The sequence below is a fragment of the Xenopus tropicalis genome, chromosome 8, assembly GCF_000004195.4.
Source record: "Xenopus tropicalis strain Nigerian chromosome 8, UCB_Xtro_10.0, whole genome shotgun sequence".
Lineage (NCBI taxonomy): Eukaryota > Metazoa > Chordata > Amphibia > Anura > Pipidae > Xenopus > Xenopus tropicalis.
The window spans coordinates 144617136-144633673 of NC_030684.2; the positions used below are offsets into that span (position 1 = coordinate 144617136).

The 16538-nt window shown below is 54.1% G+C and overlaps 1 protein-coding gene across 1 annotated transcript; it reads right to left on the reverse strand.

The window, feature by feature from the left end:
• Window positions 1-106: 106 nt before the first annotated feature.
• Window positions 107-13444, reverse strand: riiad1 (regulatory subunit of type II PKA R-subunit domain containing 1). The gene is made up of 4 exons (XM_031892070.1): window positions 13303-13444; window positions 7790-7866; window positions 6406-6452; window positions 107-288 (listed from the first exon to the last, which is right to left on the reverse strand). The coding sequence occupies exons 1-4, from the start codon at window positions 13363-13365 to the stop codon at window positions 179-181; spliced, it is 297 nt and encodes a 98-aa protein (XP_031747930.1). The 5' UTR covers window positions 13366-13444; the 3' UTR covers window positions 107-178.
• Window positions 13445-16538: the final 3094 nt, after the last annotated feature.

Genomic DNA, 16538 nt, shown 5'->3' on the forward strand with positions numbered 1-16538 from the left:
GGGGTGGGGAGGAAAGGGGATCTCACCATCAGCATAGGAAGGGGTTCCTTACTGTAAGGGAGAACCAATAGAGTTAGGGGTGTATCAGTGTAAGAGAAGACAGATGTGGGGGTGCCAGGGATTGTGTTTATTGAAGTCATAACAAGGTGGGTGAATGGGCTCCGGGGCCTGAGAGGAGTCACGTGAGGGGGGTGTCTCGGTGTTGGGGCCCCTCTCTCTCTCGGGGTACAGCTGGCGCTCCCATCTTCTCTCGGATGCTCTGTGCCACGGCCGGGTTTGTGAAATGCGCTGGAAGATGAGAGAGGAATTAGTGAGGGGGGAGGTGCTAATATCAGGGGCGGCACCGCTGGCACATACTCCCCAATCAGAGGGGGGCAGAGAGGAGCGGCTATGAGTTGGCACCGCTGGCACATACACCCCAATCAGAGGGGGGCAGAGAGGAGCGGCTATGAGTTGGCACCGCTGGCACATACACCCCAATCAGAGGGGGGCAGAGAGGAGCGGCTATGAGTTGGCACCGCTGGCACATACACCCCAATCAGAGGGGGGCAGAGAGGAGCGGCTATGAGTTGGCACCGCTGGCACATACTCCCCAATCAGAGGGGGGCAGAGAGGAGCGGCTATGAGTTGGCACCGCTGGCACATACACCCCAATCAGAGGGGGGCAGAGAGGAGCGGCTATGAGTTGGCACCGCTGGCACATACACCCCAATCAGAGGGGGGCAGAGAGGAGCGGCTATGAGTTGGCACCGCTGGCACATACACCCCAATCAGAGGGGGGCAGAGAGGAGCGGCTATGAGTTGGCACCGCTGGCACATACTCCCCAATCAGAGGGGGGCAGAGAGGAGCGGCTATGAGTTGGCACCGCTGGCACATACTCCCCAATCAGAGGGGTACCTGCCCTGGGGTACCCGCCGTACCTGCCCTGGGGTACCCGCCGTACCAACAGGGGGCAATTGAAAGCTACAGTGGTTGCTAAGGGTAACCCAGCCCCTACAGTAAATAGGCCCATTCTATAGCCCAATGGGCGGCGCTGGTGGTGCCACAGACTATGCCAATATACAGGTGCCAGGGGGCACGGGGTGTCTGTGGGTTGGATCCACTCAGCCCGTGCCAGGGGGCAGCCCATTGGCCAGGGACCCCGCACCCCTGTTTATCCTGGTGTTTAACCCTATGTGAGAGCCGGAGTAGGAGCTCCTCCCACCGGCCCCATTGCCATGGAAACAGATGTGCGCTGACTGTGTAACTGTATTAGTGGCACTAATATGATCTAATAAGGCCCATAATGGCTCATTGGGGGGCGTCTGGCGTGCGTTAGCGAAACTGCCCGGGCGCTCACTCATTGGCCACTCACTGCCCAACCTCCTGCCAATTAGCCCATTTCCCTAATTACCCACTGGCATCTGATGATCATGGAAACTAAAAACAGACTCCCGCGTTCCTGCTGGGGGGGGGGGGGGTCATGTGACTGGCAGCCATCTTGGTCTTCCACAGTCCTGCCATTCTTTTATACAGAGATATAATATAGTCACCCATTGGCACTGCGGGTAGCTGCCCCTATAAATACAGTCAGCCCATTGGCACTGGGGGTAGCTGCCCCTATAGGTACAGGCAGCCCATTGGCGCTGCGGGTAGCTGCCCCTATAGGTACAGGCAGCCCATTGGCGCTGGGGGTAGCTGCCCCTATAGGTACAGTCAGCCCATTGGCGCTGCGGGTAGCTGCCCCTATAGGTACAGTCAGCCCATTGGCGCTGGGGGTAGCTGCCCCTATAGGTACAGGCAGCCCATTGGCACTGCGGGTAGCTGCCCCTATAGGTACAGTCAGCCCATTGGCACTGCGGGTAGCTGCCCCTATAGGTACAGTCAGCCCATTGGCACTGCGGGTAGCTGCCCCTATAGGTACAGTCAGCCCATTGGCGCTGGGGGTAGCTGCCCCTATAGGTACAGGCGGCCCATTGGCGCTGGGGGTAGCTGCCCCTATAGGTACAGTCAGCCCATTGGCGCTGGGGGTAGCTGCCCCTATAGGTACAGGCGGCCCATTGGCACTGGGGGTAGCTGCCCCTATAGGTACAGGCAGCCCATTGGCACTGGGGGTAGCTGCCCCTATAGGTACAGGCAGCCCATTGGCACTGGGGGTAGCTGCCCCTATAGGTACAGGCGGCCCATTGGCGCTGCGGGTAGCTGCCCTATAGGTACAGGCGGCCCATTGGCACTGGGGGTAGCTGCCCCTATAGGTACAGACAGCCCATTGGCGCTGCGGGTAGCTGCCCCTATAGGTACAGGCAGCCCATTGGCACTGGGGGTAGCTGCCCCTATAGGTACAGGCAGCCCATTGGCACTGCGGGTAGCTGCCCCTATAGGTACAGGCAGCCCATTGGCACTGGGGGTAGCTGCCCCTATAGGTACAGGCAGCCCATTGGCGCTGCGGGTAGCTGCCCTATAGGTACAGGCGGCCCATTGGCACTGGGGGTAGCTGCCCCTATAGGTACAGGCAGCCCATTGGCACTGGGGGTAGCTGCCCCTATAGGTACAGGCGGCCCATTGGCACTGGGGGTAGCTGCCCCTATAGGTACAGGCAGCCCATTGGCACTGGGGTAGCTGCCCCTATAGGTACAGGCAGCCCATTGGCACTGGGGGTAGCTGCCCCTATAGGTACAGGCAGCCCATTGGCACTGGGGGTAGCTGCCCCTATAGGTACAGGCAGCCCATTGGCACTGGGGGTAGCTGCCCCTATAGGTACAGGCAGCCCATTGGCGCTGGGGGTAGCTGCCCCTATAGGTACAGGCAGCCCATTGGCGCTGCGGGTAGCTGCCCCTATAGGTACAGTCAGCCCACTGGCGCTGGGGGTAGCTGCCCCTATAGGTACAGGCAGCCCATTGGCGCTGGGGGTAGCTGCCCCTATAGGTACAGACAGCCCATTGGCGCTGCGGGTAGCTGCCCCTATAGGTACAGTCAGCCCATTGGTCACAGAGCCCCTCAGTGACTGCTAATATCCTTATCATTTACAGTAGGGGGTACATTATCCCTTATAATACATGAGTGATACTCAGAGTTCCCTGTATAACTCAGCCTGCAGCCTTGTGCCTTTATATGGGGGGCACAGAACCCCTCAGTGACTGCTAATATCCTTATCATTTACAGTAGGGGGTACATTATCCCTTATAATACATGAGTGATACTCAGAGTTCCCTGTATAACTCAGCCTGCAGCCTTGTGCCTTTATATGGGGGGCACAGAACCCCTCGGTGACTGCTAATATCCTTATCAGTTACAGTAGGGGGTACATTATCCCTTATAATACATGAGTGATACTCAGAGTTCCCTGTATAACTCAGCCTGCAGCCTTGTGCCTTTATATGGGGGGCACAGAACCCCTCAGTGACTGCTAATATCCTTATCATTTACAGTAGGGGGTACAGTATCCCTTATAATACATGAGTGATACTCAGAGTTCCCTGTATAACTCAGCCTGCAGCCTTGTGCCTTTATATGGGGGGCACAGAACCCCTCAGTGACTTCTAATATCCTTATCATTTACAGTAGGGGGTACATTATCCATTCCCATGTGACAGATGATGAATACAATGACCGGGGTTAGAATGGGGGGGCCTTTGGGTTTATAGGGACCCCCACCCACTGTACCTACAGGACACCCATAGCCCTGTCCCTATACAAGCTGAGCTGTCTCAGGACAGACAGACAGGGGCCCAGAGACAGCTGTGCGGTGCTAGAGACGGGCACTTGAGCAGTTAGGGCCCCCATTTATCCTGATACAATGCCCCCGGGGGCCCCCAGCGCTTTCTATCCAGGGATCAATGCCGACAGCCGTCTCCCTTAATCCATGAAAATCCACATTATTTTTCCTGCTCCCCTGACAGGTTTACGATACAGACTATCAGTGGTGCTTCCCCTGCTGCTGTGATGAATGGGGGGCCCCCGGGGGAGGGAATGGGGGGGTAAAATGTATTTTTTCTGTCCTATTCAGTTTTCTTAGAGATTAGGCAGATCCCACCCCCTCGCCGTGTCTGTAGAATAATGGGGGGGCGCGGGGGAGGGGGATTTATGACAGACGCTCCTATTCACTGAGCAATTTAATGCACACAATGTGACAGGAGATAAGGGGCCCCTCTCCCACCCAAACTGCCCCTCTCCCACCCAGACTGCCCCTTCTCCCACCCAAACTGCCCCCTCTCCCACCCAGACTGCCCCTCTCCCACCCAAACTGCCCCTCTCCCACCCAGACTGCCCCTCTCCCACCCAAACTGCCCCTCTCCCACCCAGACTGCCCCTCTCCCACCCAAACTGCCCCTCTCCCACCCAAACTGCCCCTTCTCCCACCCAAACTGCCCCTCTCCCACCCAGACTGCCCCTCTCCCACCCAAACTGCCCCTCTCCTACCCAGACTGCCCCTGTCCTACCCAAACTACCCCTCTCCCACCCAAACTGCCCCTCTACTACCCAGACTGCCCCTCTACTACCCAGACTGCCCCTCTACTACCCAGACTGCCCCTCTCCCACCCAGACTGCCCCTCAACTACCCAGACTGCCCCTCTCCCACCCAGACTGCCCCTCAACCACCCAGACTGCCCATCTCCCACCCAGACTGCCCCTCTCCCGCCCAGACTGCCCCTCTCCCACCCAGACTGCCCCTCTCCCACCCAGACTGCCCCTCTCCCACCCAAACTGCCCCTCTCCCACCCAAACTGCCCCTCTCCCACCCAAACTGCCCCTCTCCCACCCAGACTGCCCCTCTCCCACCCAGACTGCCCCTCTCCCACCCAGACTGCCCCTCTCCCACCCAGACTGCCCCTCTCCCACCCAGACTGCCCCTCTCCCACCAGACTCCCAGATTCCCGATGGCAGCCCTGGAGGCGAATGGATTGGGTGCTGGGCCCAGGCTTAGGGAGGCTGGCACACAGATGGGTATAGGGGGGTACAGCTTAGTGTCCAGTATGGGGGGTACAGCTTGGTGCCCAGTATGGGGGGTACAGCTTGGTGCCCAGTATGGGGGGTACAGCTTGGTGCCCAGTATGGGGGGTACAGCTTGGTGCCCAGTATGGGGGGGTACAGCTTGGTGCCCAGTATGGGGGGTACAGCTTGGTGCCCAGTATGGGGGTACAGCTTGGTGCCCAGTATGGGGGGTACAGCTTGGTGCCCAGTATGGGGGTACAGCTTGGTGCCCAGTATGGGGGGTACAGCTTGGTGCCCAGTATGGGGGGTACAGCTTGGTGCCCAGTATGGGGGGTACAGCTTGGTGCCCAGTATGGGGGGTACAGCTTGGTGCCCAGTATGGGGGGTACAGCTTGGTGCCCAGTATGGGGGGTACAGCTTAGTGCCCAGTATGGGGGGGACATGCCAGGACCTGGTTAAGGACACCCGGCCACAGGGACCTTCCATTCCGCTGGCTTTGCCTTCCTGCCCCGGCTACAATCCTGCCCCCACGCCGGGGCACCGGGGCATGTAGCACTTGGAAATGACTGAACCCGGAGAGAAATATTAGTTGGAGGAAGTGCCCAATAAATCATGGGGGGGGGGGGAATAATAAGGCCTATTCATGAATATTAACACAGTTTAGTGGCCTTTAATCATCGTGACAGGTCCCCTTTAAGCTACAAGTGATTAATGGCAGGGATACGGGCTCCTATGCAGCGAGGGCCACGCCGGGCTGGGGGTATATTGCAAGGGATAAAGTATGTGAATGGGCTAAATGGAGGGGGCAGCTAGGATGCTTAGGGGAGTCAGTGCCACCTGGGGGGCTGAGGGGTGGGTACTAAGCCCCTCCCTCCCTGGCGCAGGGGCCAATAAGGTGCCACTTGTGCCTCTGACTCACAGGAACTGCGCAGTTGGCCAGGGGCTCGGGGGATGCTGGGAAACTGTCCCAGAAGGCTTTTGGGCATGACTTGCATGACATTCCCAGCCAGTGACTGGGGGCATTGGGGTCAGTGGGGAAATGAGCCCTGAGTGGAGCAAATGTGCAGGATCCCCAGGAGGGGCAGCTGTGGAACCTTACTGTAACCCCTTAGGGATCCACAGCCGCAGTGGCCAATGAGTTGCACCCACTTTCATTAAAGGTAAAGGGGTGCCCTATAGTTGCCCCAGACCCCCTCACTCTGAATCAGCTGCTGCCCTTATCAACACACAGGAACCCTGAAGCTACTGCCACCTCCTGACCCCCAGGGTTCCCTTTGCACCCTGTGTCCATAAATGGGGGGCACTTGCACCAAAAAATTTGGGGCTCAGGTGTCACTTGCCCCCCACACACCGTAAATGGCGCCAGGCAGGAGAGAGCAACTGAGCAACTGCGGCTGCATTCATTTTGCCAAAGACACATTGTAACTGTCAGGCACAGCGCCCCCTGCACCCTGGGGTAGGAAACCCACTAGTGGGGTAGGGAGACACGGTACCTGCGGCAAACTCCCGGATATTCTCTGGCCGTCTCAGCAAAACTTCCCTGAAAGGGAGAAAATACAGAAATGTCAGTTATTATCACTGCCCCCTGTGCCCTCCCCCCACACCCAACACTGCCCCCATACCCTATACCCCACACTGCCCCCTCCCCCCATACTGTGCCCCCTCCCCCATACTGCCCCTGCACCCTTCCCCTATACCCCACACTGCCCCCTCCCGCTATACCCCACACTGCCCCCTCCCCCCATACTGCCCCCACACCCTTCCCCTATACCCCACACTGCCCCCTCCCGCTATACCCCACACTGCCCCCTCCCCCTATACCCCACACTGCCCCCTCCCCCTATACCCCACAATGCCCCCTCCCCTATACCCCACACTGCCCCCTCCCCCCATACTGTGCCCCCTCCCGCTATACCCCCACACTGCCCCCTCCCCCCATACTGTGCCCCCTCCCCCATACTGCCCCTGCACCCTTCCCCTATACCCCACACTGCCCCCTCCCGCTATACCCCACACTGCCCCCTCCCCCCATACTGTGCCCCCTCCCCCTATACCCCACACTGCCCCCTCCCCCTATACCCCACAATGCCCCCTCCCCTATACCCCACACTGCCCCCTCCCCCCATACTGCCCCCACACCCTTCCAACATACCCCACACTGCCCCCTCCCGCTATACCCCACACTGCCCCTCCCCCATACTGCCCCTGCACCCTTCCCCTATACCCCACACTGCCCCCTCCCCCTATACCCCACAATGCCCCCTCCCCCCATACTGTGCCCCCTCCCCCTAAACCCCACACTGCCCCCTCCCCCCATACTGCCCCCACACCCTTCCCCTATGCCCCACACTGCTCCCCTTCCCCTATACCCCACACTGCCTCCTCCCCCCATACTGTGCCCCTCCCCCCATACTGTGCCCCTCCCCCCATACTGCCCCCCGGACCCTTCCCTATACCCTACACTGCCCCCTCCCCCCATACTGCCCCCACACCCTTCCCCTATACCCCACACTGCTCCCTCCCCCTCCCCCTATACCCCAAAATGCCCCCTCCCCCATACTGCACCCTTCCCCTATACCCCAAACTGCCCCTCCCCCCATATTCTCCCTGCACCTTCCCCCCCATACCCCACACCATCCCCCCTTTACCCAACTTCTGCACCCTCCTGCTGCAAACAGCGCAGTCCTGCTGTGAGCCCCTAGGTGGCGGTAGGAGCAGTTGGCAGTGCCAGGCTGTGGGGGCACATGTCTCTCAGGCACGAGGCAGGGATTTGGGGGTTCGGTTGGCAGCAGGACTGGGGTACTTGCAGCAGGAACATAATGTCGGGCTGGGGGTGCAGCCTGTGCCACTCTGGGCACTCTCGCCCAGCGCTCTCACCGTATGAAGCCGGATAGGAGCAGCTGAATCTCCCGGCGCTCTCGCAGGTAGGTCTCATTACTGACACGCGCCCGGATCTGCACGAGAGGGAACACGGGACGTTGTGGATCACAAGATCGGTATCAGGAGACAAAGGACTTAATGAGCCGCTGCGCCGTCTCCAAAGCAAACACCTCCGCCGGCACTCTCATTAATATTAACGTGGGAGCGACACAGCGTGGCCCTCACGCACTCACCGACAGTCACTCCGGCACAGCCCTCTCTCTATTAGCGGCTAGTCTTGCTCTCTAACTCCCAGCACCCTGCCTGTCTCACTGTATAGCGACCCCAACATACACTCATATCAGCCCCTCATACACTCATATCAGCCCCTCATACACTCATATCAGCCCCTCATACACTCATATCAGCCCCTCATACACTCATATCAGCCCCTCATACACTCATATCAGCCCCTCATACACTCATATCAGCCCCTCATACACTCATATCAAGATGGGCAAGATTGAGACAGTAGGGCAAGATGGAGACCGTAGGGCAAGATGGAGACAGTAGGGCAAGATGGGGACAGTAGGGCAAGATGGAGACAGTAGGGCAAGATGGAGACAGTAGGGCAAGATGGAGACAGTAGGGCAAGATGGAGACAGTAGGGCAAGATGGAGACAGTAGGGCAAGATGGGGACAGTAGGGCAAGATGGAGACAGTAGGGCAAGATGGGGACAGTAGGGCAAGATGGAGACAGTAGGGCAAGATGGAGACAGTAGGGCAAGATGGAGACAGTAGGGCAAGATGGGGACAGTAGGACAAGATGGAGACAGTAGGGCAAGATGGGGACAGTAGGGCAAGATGGAGACAGTAGGGCAAGATGGAGACAGTAGGGCAAGATGGGGACAGTAGGGCAAGATGGAGACAGTAGGGCAAGATGGGGACAGTAGGGCAAGATGGAGACAGTAGGGCAAGATGGAGACAGTAGGGCAAGATGGAGACAGTAGGGCAAGATGGAGACAGTAGGGCAAGATGGAGACAGTAGGACAAGATGGGGACAGTAGGGCAAGATGGAGACAGTAGGGCAAGATGGAGACAGTAGGGCAAGATGGAGACAGTAGGGCAAGATGGAGACAGTAGGGCAAGATGGAGACAGTAGGGCAAGATGGAGACAGCAGGGCAAGATGGAGACAGCAGGGCAAGATGGGGACAGCAGGGCAAGATGGAGACAGTAGGGCAAGATGGGGACAGTAGGGCAAGATGGGGACAGTAGGACAAGATGGAGACAGTAGGGCAAGATGGGGACAGTAGGACAAGATGGAGACAGTAGGGCAAGATGGAGACAGTAGGGCAAGATGGAGACAGTAGGGCAAGATGGAGACAGTAGGGCAAGATGGAGACAGTAGGGCAAGATGGAGACAGTAGGGCAAGATGGAGACAGTAGGGCAAGATGGAGACAGTAGGGCAAGATGGAGACAGTAGGGCAAGATGGAGACAGTAGGGCAAGATGGGGACAGTAGGACAAGATGGAGACAGTAGGACAAGATGGGGACAGTAGGGCAAGATGGAGACAGTAGGGCAAGATGGAGACAGTAGGGCAAGATGGAGACAGTAGGGCAAGATGGAGACAGTAGGGCAAGATGGAGACAGTAGGACAAGATGGAGACAGTAGGGCAAGATGGGGACAGTAGGGCAAGATGGAGACAGTAGGGCAAGATGGAGACAGTAGGACAAGATGGAGACAGTTGGATAAAATTTAGAGACCAATAAAGCCCAGAGCCCAAGCCTATACAGCAGCTAATTGGGGGCCGCAGTACAATTGTTGGTGTACCTATTCACAAAACAAAAACTGTAGTACCGTGTTAGCCAGTGTCAAAAATAATAATAAAAAAACAACAAAACACAAATACAAGAGTAGTGTAGAAATGATCCCTATATTGGCTACCAATAGGAATAGAGTGCAAGCTTTCGGGGCTCTAAGGCCCCTTCATCAGGCAAAATACAAATGAGAACAGAAATGGCACAACATTGATACTGATGGATCAGAGAGAAGTGTTACAAGCAGTACATTAGGGGGTTACAGATAGAGAGAACTGGGGGAGATAGTGACAGTAATTAAGGTTTATTAGGGGGGGGTGTAAATAGTCCCAGGGTCTGGATTCAGTCAGATGCTCCATACAGATACCAGACTAAAGGAGATATTCCCTGAACTGCCCCTTCTGCCCTATAGACACCCCCCAGTCTGAGGGAAATGATTGTTAGAAGTCTCTTCCCCAAACAACTAAAGCAGCGACATTTCCCTGCAACAGCAACACATGTGAGACAAATACATCCTGTGCCAAGATCCAATTGCAACAATACCGAATACACACACAGTCTGCACCATTCGGGGCTATTCCTGTGCTTCCCCCAATGGGCTGTACTTGATCATATGCACTAAGTGCCCTACAGGGGAAGGTACATTGGGGAAACGGGGCAAAAACTGCGCACAAGGATGAACCATCACACACATAAGACCAAGCCCAAAGCGAGTGATACACCGGTGGGACAGCCCTCCTGCAATCAGGGCCACAGGCTTCAGGGCATGAAGGGGTTAATTCTAAAAGGGAACTTTGGATCTGAATGAGAAAGGCAGGTGTATGGATACAAATGTATGGGGTTATTCAGCACAGTAAGTCAGGGCCTTAATTTGGGGTCAGGTTCCATGTGACACTATCTGACCTGACTGAATCCAGACCCCGGGACTATTTACCCCCCCCCTAATAAACCTTCATTACTGTCACTATCTCCCCAAGTTCTCTCTATCTGTAACCCCCTAATGTACACCTTGTGTCTCAACCTTTTCTCCTTGTAGAGTGTAAGCTCTTTGGGGCAGGGTTCCCTTCCCCTCCTGTATCGGTTACTGATTGCTTTATATGTTACTCCTTGTAGAGTGTAAGCTCTTTTGGGCAGGGCTCCCTTCCCCTCCTGTATCGGTTACTGATTGCTTTATATGTTACTCTGTATGTATTTTGTAGAGTGTAAGCTCTTTGGGGCAGGGCTCCCTTCCCCTCCTGTATCGGTTACTGATTGCTTTATATGTTACTCCTTGTAGAGTGTAAGCTCTTTGGGGCAGGGCTCCCTTCCCCTCTTGTATCGGTTACTGATTGCTTTATATGTTACTCCTTGTAGAGTGTAAGCTCTTTTGGGCAGGGCTCCCTTTCCCTCCTGTATCGGTTACTGATTGCTTTATATGTTACTCCTTGTAGAGTGTAAGCTCTTTGGGGCAGGGCTCCCTTCCCCTCTTGTATCGGTTACTGATTGCTTTATATGTTACTCCTTGTAGAGTGTAAGCTCTTTTGGGCAGGGCTCCCTTTCCCTCCTGTATCGGTTACTGATTGCTTTATATGTTACTCCTTGTAGAGTGTAAGCTCTTTTGGGCAGGGCTCCCTTCCCCTCCTGTATCGGTTACTGATTGCTTTATATGTTACTCCTTGTAGAGTGTAAGCTCTTTTGGGCAGGACTCTCTTCCCCTCCTGTATCGGTTACTGATTGCTTTATATGTTACTCCTTGTAGAGTGTAAGCTCTTTTGGGCAGGGCTCCCTTCCCCTCCTGTATCGGTTACTGATTGCTTTATATGTTACTCCTTGTAGAGTGTAAGCTCTTTTGGGCAGGGCTCTCTTCCCCTCCTGTATCGGTTACTGATTGCTTTATATGTTACTCCTTGTAGAGTGTAAGCTCTTTTGGGCAGGGCTCCCTTCCCCTCCTGTATCGGTTACTGATTGCTTTATATGTTACTCCTTGTAGAGTGTAAGCTCTTTTGGGCAGGGCTCCCTTCCCCTCCTATATTGGTTACTGATTGCTTTATTTGTTACTCCTTGTAGAGTGTAAGCTCTTTGGGGCAGGACTCCCTTCCCCTCCTGTATCAGTTACTGATTGCTTTATATGTTACTCTGTATGTATTTTGTAGAGTGTAAGCTCTTTTGGGCAGGGCTCCCTTCCCCTCCTGTATCGGTTACTGATTGCTTTATTTGTTACTCCTTGTAGAGTGTAAGCTCTTTGGGGCAGGACTCCCTTCCCCTCCTGTATCGGTTACTGATTGCTTTATATGTTACTCCTTGTAGAGTGTAAGCTCTTTTGGGCAGGGCTCCCTTCCCCTCCTGTATCGGTTACTGATTGCTTTATTTGTTACTCCTTGTAGAGTGTAAGCTCTTTGGGGCAGGACTCCCTTCCCCTCCTGTATCGGTTACTGATTGCTTTATATGTTACTCTGTATGTATTTTGTAGAGTGTAAGCTCTTTTGGGCAGGGCTCCCTTCCCCTCCTGTATCGGTTACTGATTGCTTTATATGTTACTCCTTGTAGAGTGTAAGCTCTTTTGGGCAGGGCTCCCTTCCCCTCCTGTATTGGTTACTGATTGCTTTATATGTTACTCTGTATGTATTTTGTAGAGTGTAAGCTCTTTTGGGCAGGGCCCTTTTCCCCTCCTGTATCGGTTACTGATTGCTTTATATGTTACTCCTTGTAGAGTGTAAGCTCTTTTGGGCAGGGCCCTTTTCCCCTCCTGTATCGGTTATTGATTGCTTTATATGTTACTCCTTGTAGAGTGTAAGCTCTTTTGGGCAGGGCTCTCTTCCCCTCCTGTATCGGTTACTGATTGCTTTATATGTTACTCCTTGTAGAGTGTAAGCTCTTTTGGGCAGGGCTCCCTTCCCCTCCTGTATCGGTTACTGATTGCTTTATATGTTACTCCTTGTAGAGTGTAAGCTCTTTTGGGCAGGGCTCTCTTCCCCTCCTGTATCGGTTACTGATTGCTTTATATGTTACTCCTTGTAGAGTGTAAGCTCTTTTGGGCAGGGCTCCCTTCCCCTCCTGTATCGGTTACTGATTGCTTTATATGTTACTCCTTGTAGAGTGTAAGCTCTTTTGGGCAGGGCTCCCTTCCCCTCCTGTATTGGTTATTGGTTGCTTTATATGTTACTCTGTATGCCCAATGTATGTAACCCACTTATTGTACAGCGCTGCGGGGTATGTTGGCACTTTATAAATAAATGTTAATGTAATGTAACACTTCTCTCTGATCTATCAGTATCAATGTTGTGCCATTTCAGTTCTCATTTGTATTTTGCCTGATGAAGGGGCCTTAGAGCCCCCAAAGCTTGCACTCTATTCCTATTGGTAGCCAATATAGGGATCATTTCTACACTACTCTTTGTGTATTGTTGTTTTTTTATTATTATTTTGGTGTACCTATTGGGAGAGAGTGAGTAATATAAATATAAATATAAATATAAATATATACTGTAGCTGGGGGACATTAGTTACACACTGAGCCAAACCCAAGGGCTCATTAGCCAACTCACAGCCCCAGTACAGTAACTCCCAGCAGCCAATCATACACTGACTTTCATTGGGCCAGTTACACACTACTGAAGCTTTGTGCTGATTGGTTGGTTTAAGCGATTACATTGGGCTGCAGTTGCCCGGTGGGTACAGTGTCCCGTTATATACCGGGCTTACTGGGCCCTGCAGCACGGAAGGGGACACACCTTAAAGTCCGCCAGTCGCTGCCGCTGTTCCTCACTCAGAGCCCCGGCGTCCGGCGTCGCCATTTCCCCCGATATCTCAGACCGGCGCTCTCTTTCGTTGCCGTGGGAACCGCTGCTGCTGTTTCCGTGGAAACGTGTCACATGACATTCACGTCTATCGGGTTACAGGCACTACGTCACTCGGACGCCTCCATCTTAATGTTTATTACAGGGGGCAGTGTGAGAAATATCAGTATAGTTCCCTATTGCCCCACTCTCAGTGGCCTCCTCATAAACTGTGTATTCCTGCATTGGGCCCTACTAGGGGCCCCTCCAGTGTGTATTACTGGGTGTGTGTGGCCCTGGAAGGTGTGGGCTGGTTCCCTATTGCCCCACTCTCAGTAGCCTCCTCATAAACTGTGTATTCCTGCATTGGGCCCTACTAGGGGCCCCTCCAGTGTGTATTACTGGGTGTGTGTGGCCCTGTCAGGGGATCTGTAATGTGTAGACTGGTTCCCTATTGCCCCACTCCCACTAGGGGTCCCTCCAGTGTGTATTACTGGGTGTGTGTGGCCCTGGAAGGTGTGGGCTGGTTCCCTATTGCCCCACTCTCAGTAGCCTCCTCATAAACTTTGTATTCCTGCATTGGGCCCTACTAGGGGCCCCTCCAGTGTGTATTACTGGGTGTGTGTGGCCCTGTCAGGGGGCCTGTAATGTGTAGGCTGGTTCCCTATTGCCCCACTCTCAGTAGCCTCCTCATAAACTGTGTATTCCTGCATTGGGCCCTACTAGGGGCCCCTCCCGTGTGTATTACTGGGTGTGTGTGGCCCTGTCAGGGGGCCTGTAATGTGTGGGCTGGTTCCCTATTGCCCCATTCTCAGTAGCCTCCTCATAAACTGTGTATTCCTGCATTGGGCCCTACTAGGGGTCCCTCCAGTGTGTATTACTGGGTGTGTGTGGCCCTGTCAGGGGATCTGTAATGTGTAGACTGGTTCCCTATTGCCCCACTCCCACTAGGGGCCCCTCCAGTGTGTATTACTGGGTGTGTGTGGCCCTGTCAGGGGGCCTGGAAGGTGTGGGCTGGTTCCCTATTGCCCCACTCTCAGTAGCCTCCTCATAAACTTTGTATTCCTGCATTGGGCCCTACTAGGGGCCCCTCCAGTGTGTATTACTGGGTGTGTGTGGCCCTGTCAGGGGATCTGTAATGTGTAGACTGGTTCCCTATTGCCCCACCGTGTGTAGCCTCCTCATAAACTGTGTATTCCTGCATTGGGCCCTACTGGGGGCCCCTCCAGTGTGTATTACTGGGTGTGTGTGGCCCTGTCAGGGGGCCTGTAATGTGTAGGCTGGTTCCCTATTGCCCCACTCTCAGTAGCCTCCTCATAAACTGTGTATTCCTGCATTGGGCCCTACTAGGGGCCCCTCCCGTGTGTATTACTGGGTGTGTGTGGCCCTGTCAGGGGGCCTGTAATGTGTAGACTGGTTCCCTATTGCCCCACTCCCACTAGGGGCCCCTCCAGCTGTAGTTGAGCCCAGTAATGTGGCGGTGCCGTTGTAGGGCCACACACCCCCAGTAATACAAAATGGAAAGGCGATAGGGCCACATACAGAAATGCAGTTAATGACAGACCCTTTGCTATTGACCCCCTACCATTCACTCCTATTTACATCATTTATTCTCCCTTGAGCTAATGCCCGTCTCATGGCTTACTGCCTCACTTTCTCCCCCTTTAGATGCCACAGAATGGTATGGCTCATTTCTGGAGGATCCTGCAGGGTTGCCCGCTGTGCTGGTTATTGATAAACCCCCACACAATTAATCTAGCAATTAGGGTTGCCACCTTGCTGGCACTTCCCCGGCCCAGCTGGTCAAAGTGATACTTGATGCCGACGACATTCACAAATGTAACCGAGACGGTGCCAACCCCGTTACAGGCATGGGTGAAGGTATGTTTCCGTCAGAGCTTTAATGTCTTACAATCATTTTCTGCAGAATCCGCCACATTTGTGGCCTTTTCCATCAGTTCCCAGGATGGGCTCAATACTGGTCGTAGAAAGGGCTACCGTATGCGTTATACTCCCAGCACTGTGGCGTCAATGAGGGGCATCTTTGTGACTCCTGTGATTATTGTGACGTCCCTCGGTGGCATACCGCCACCCTGATGCCATTTAAAATGCCTTAATTGAGACATTAACCCTTGTAGCGATAGAGGCACAAGGCATGGGTTGGCCTTCACGCTGATTCAGCACGCTCTATAGTAGAGAAGAGAGATTACAATACAATGAGGGGCCATAAAGCAATCCTTCCTTGGGAATGCGGTGGTCTTTGTGGATGCTAATTCCTCTTTTGTGCTCGTTCAGTTAGCAGGGGATCGGATCCCCTTGGCCTGATGTCCTGAGCTGACCCCAGAAGGTATTATCCTTTATACAAGGATATAACCACCCCCCCTCTAGTGACAGCCGCTGGGATGGGAACAGCTGGGGTGTCCCTGTTCCACACATTCTCCCCTGTACAAAGAGAGAAAGACATTGGCTTTCTGATGTCAGGCTCTTCCCAACACTGCAGGTTTCCTTATCTGCCCTAATCACAATCCTTGTTTGTCCCGGGGGAGAGTATTATCCGGCAATTTCATTAAATCAGACCCTGTGATAGAGCTTCATTTCCATATCACAGAGAATGGCATGGCCCACAGTCTCCCTATTAGTCACTTCTTCTCCCCCTGTTACTAAAGAGCAGAGATGTCTTCAGGGGCTACAAAAAGTGATGGCAGCCCTAGGACCCAAATGTACTCAAGTCCTACAGCATAGAAGTTTTATATAAGAAAAGTGAGGTAGGGCAGGTACTGTAGAGCAGTACGTTTGAACAAGATGGAGTAGGATAAGATGGATACAGAAGGAATAGATGGAGACAGTAGGGCAAGATAGAGACAGTAGGGCAAGATGGAGACAGTAGGGCAAGATGGAAACAGTAGGGCAAGATGGAAATAGTAGGACAAGATGGAAACAGTAGGACACGATGGAGACAGTAGGGCAAGATAGAGACAGTAGGGCAAGATGGAGAGAGTAGGGCAAGATGGACACAGTAGGGCAAGATGGGCACAGTAGGACAAAATGAAGACAGTAGGGCAAGATGGAGACAGTAGGGCAAGATGGAGACAGTAGGGCAAGATGGAGACAGCAGGAGAAGATGGAGACAGTAGGAGAAGATGGAGACTGTAGGACAAGATGGAGACAGTAGGAGGAGATGGAGACAGTAG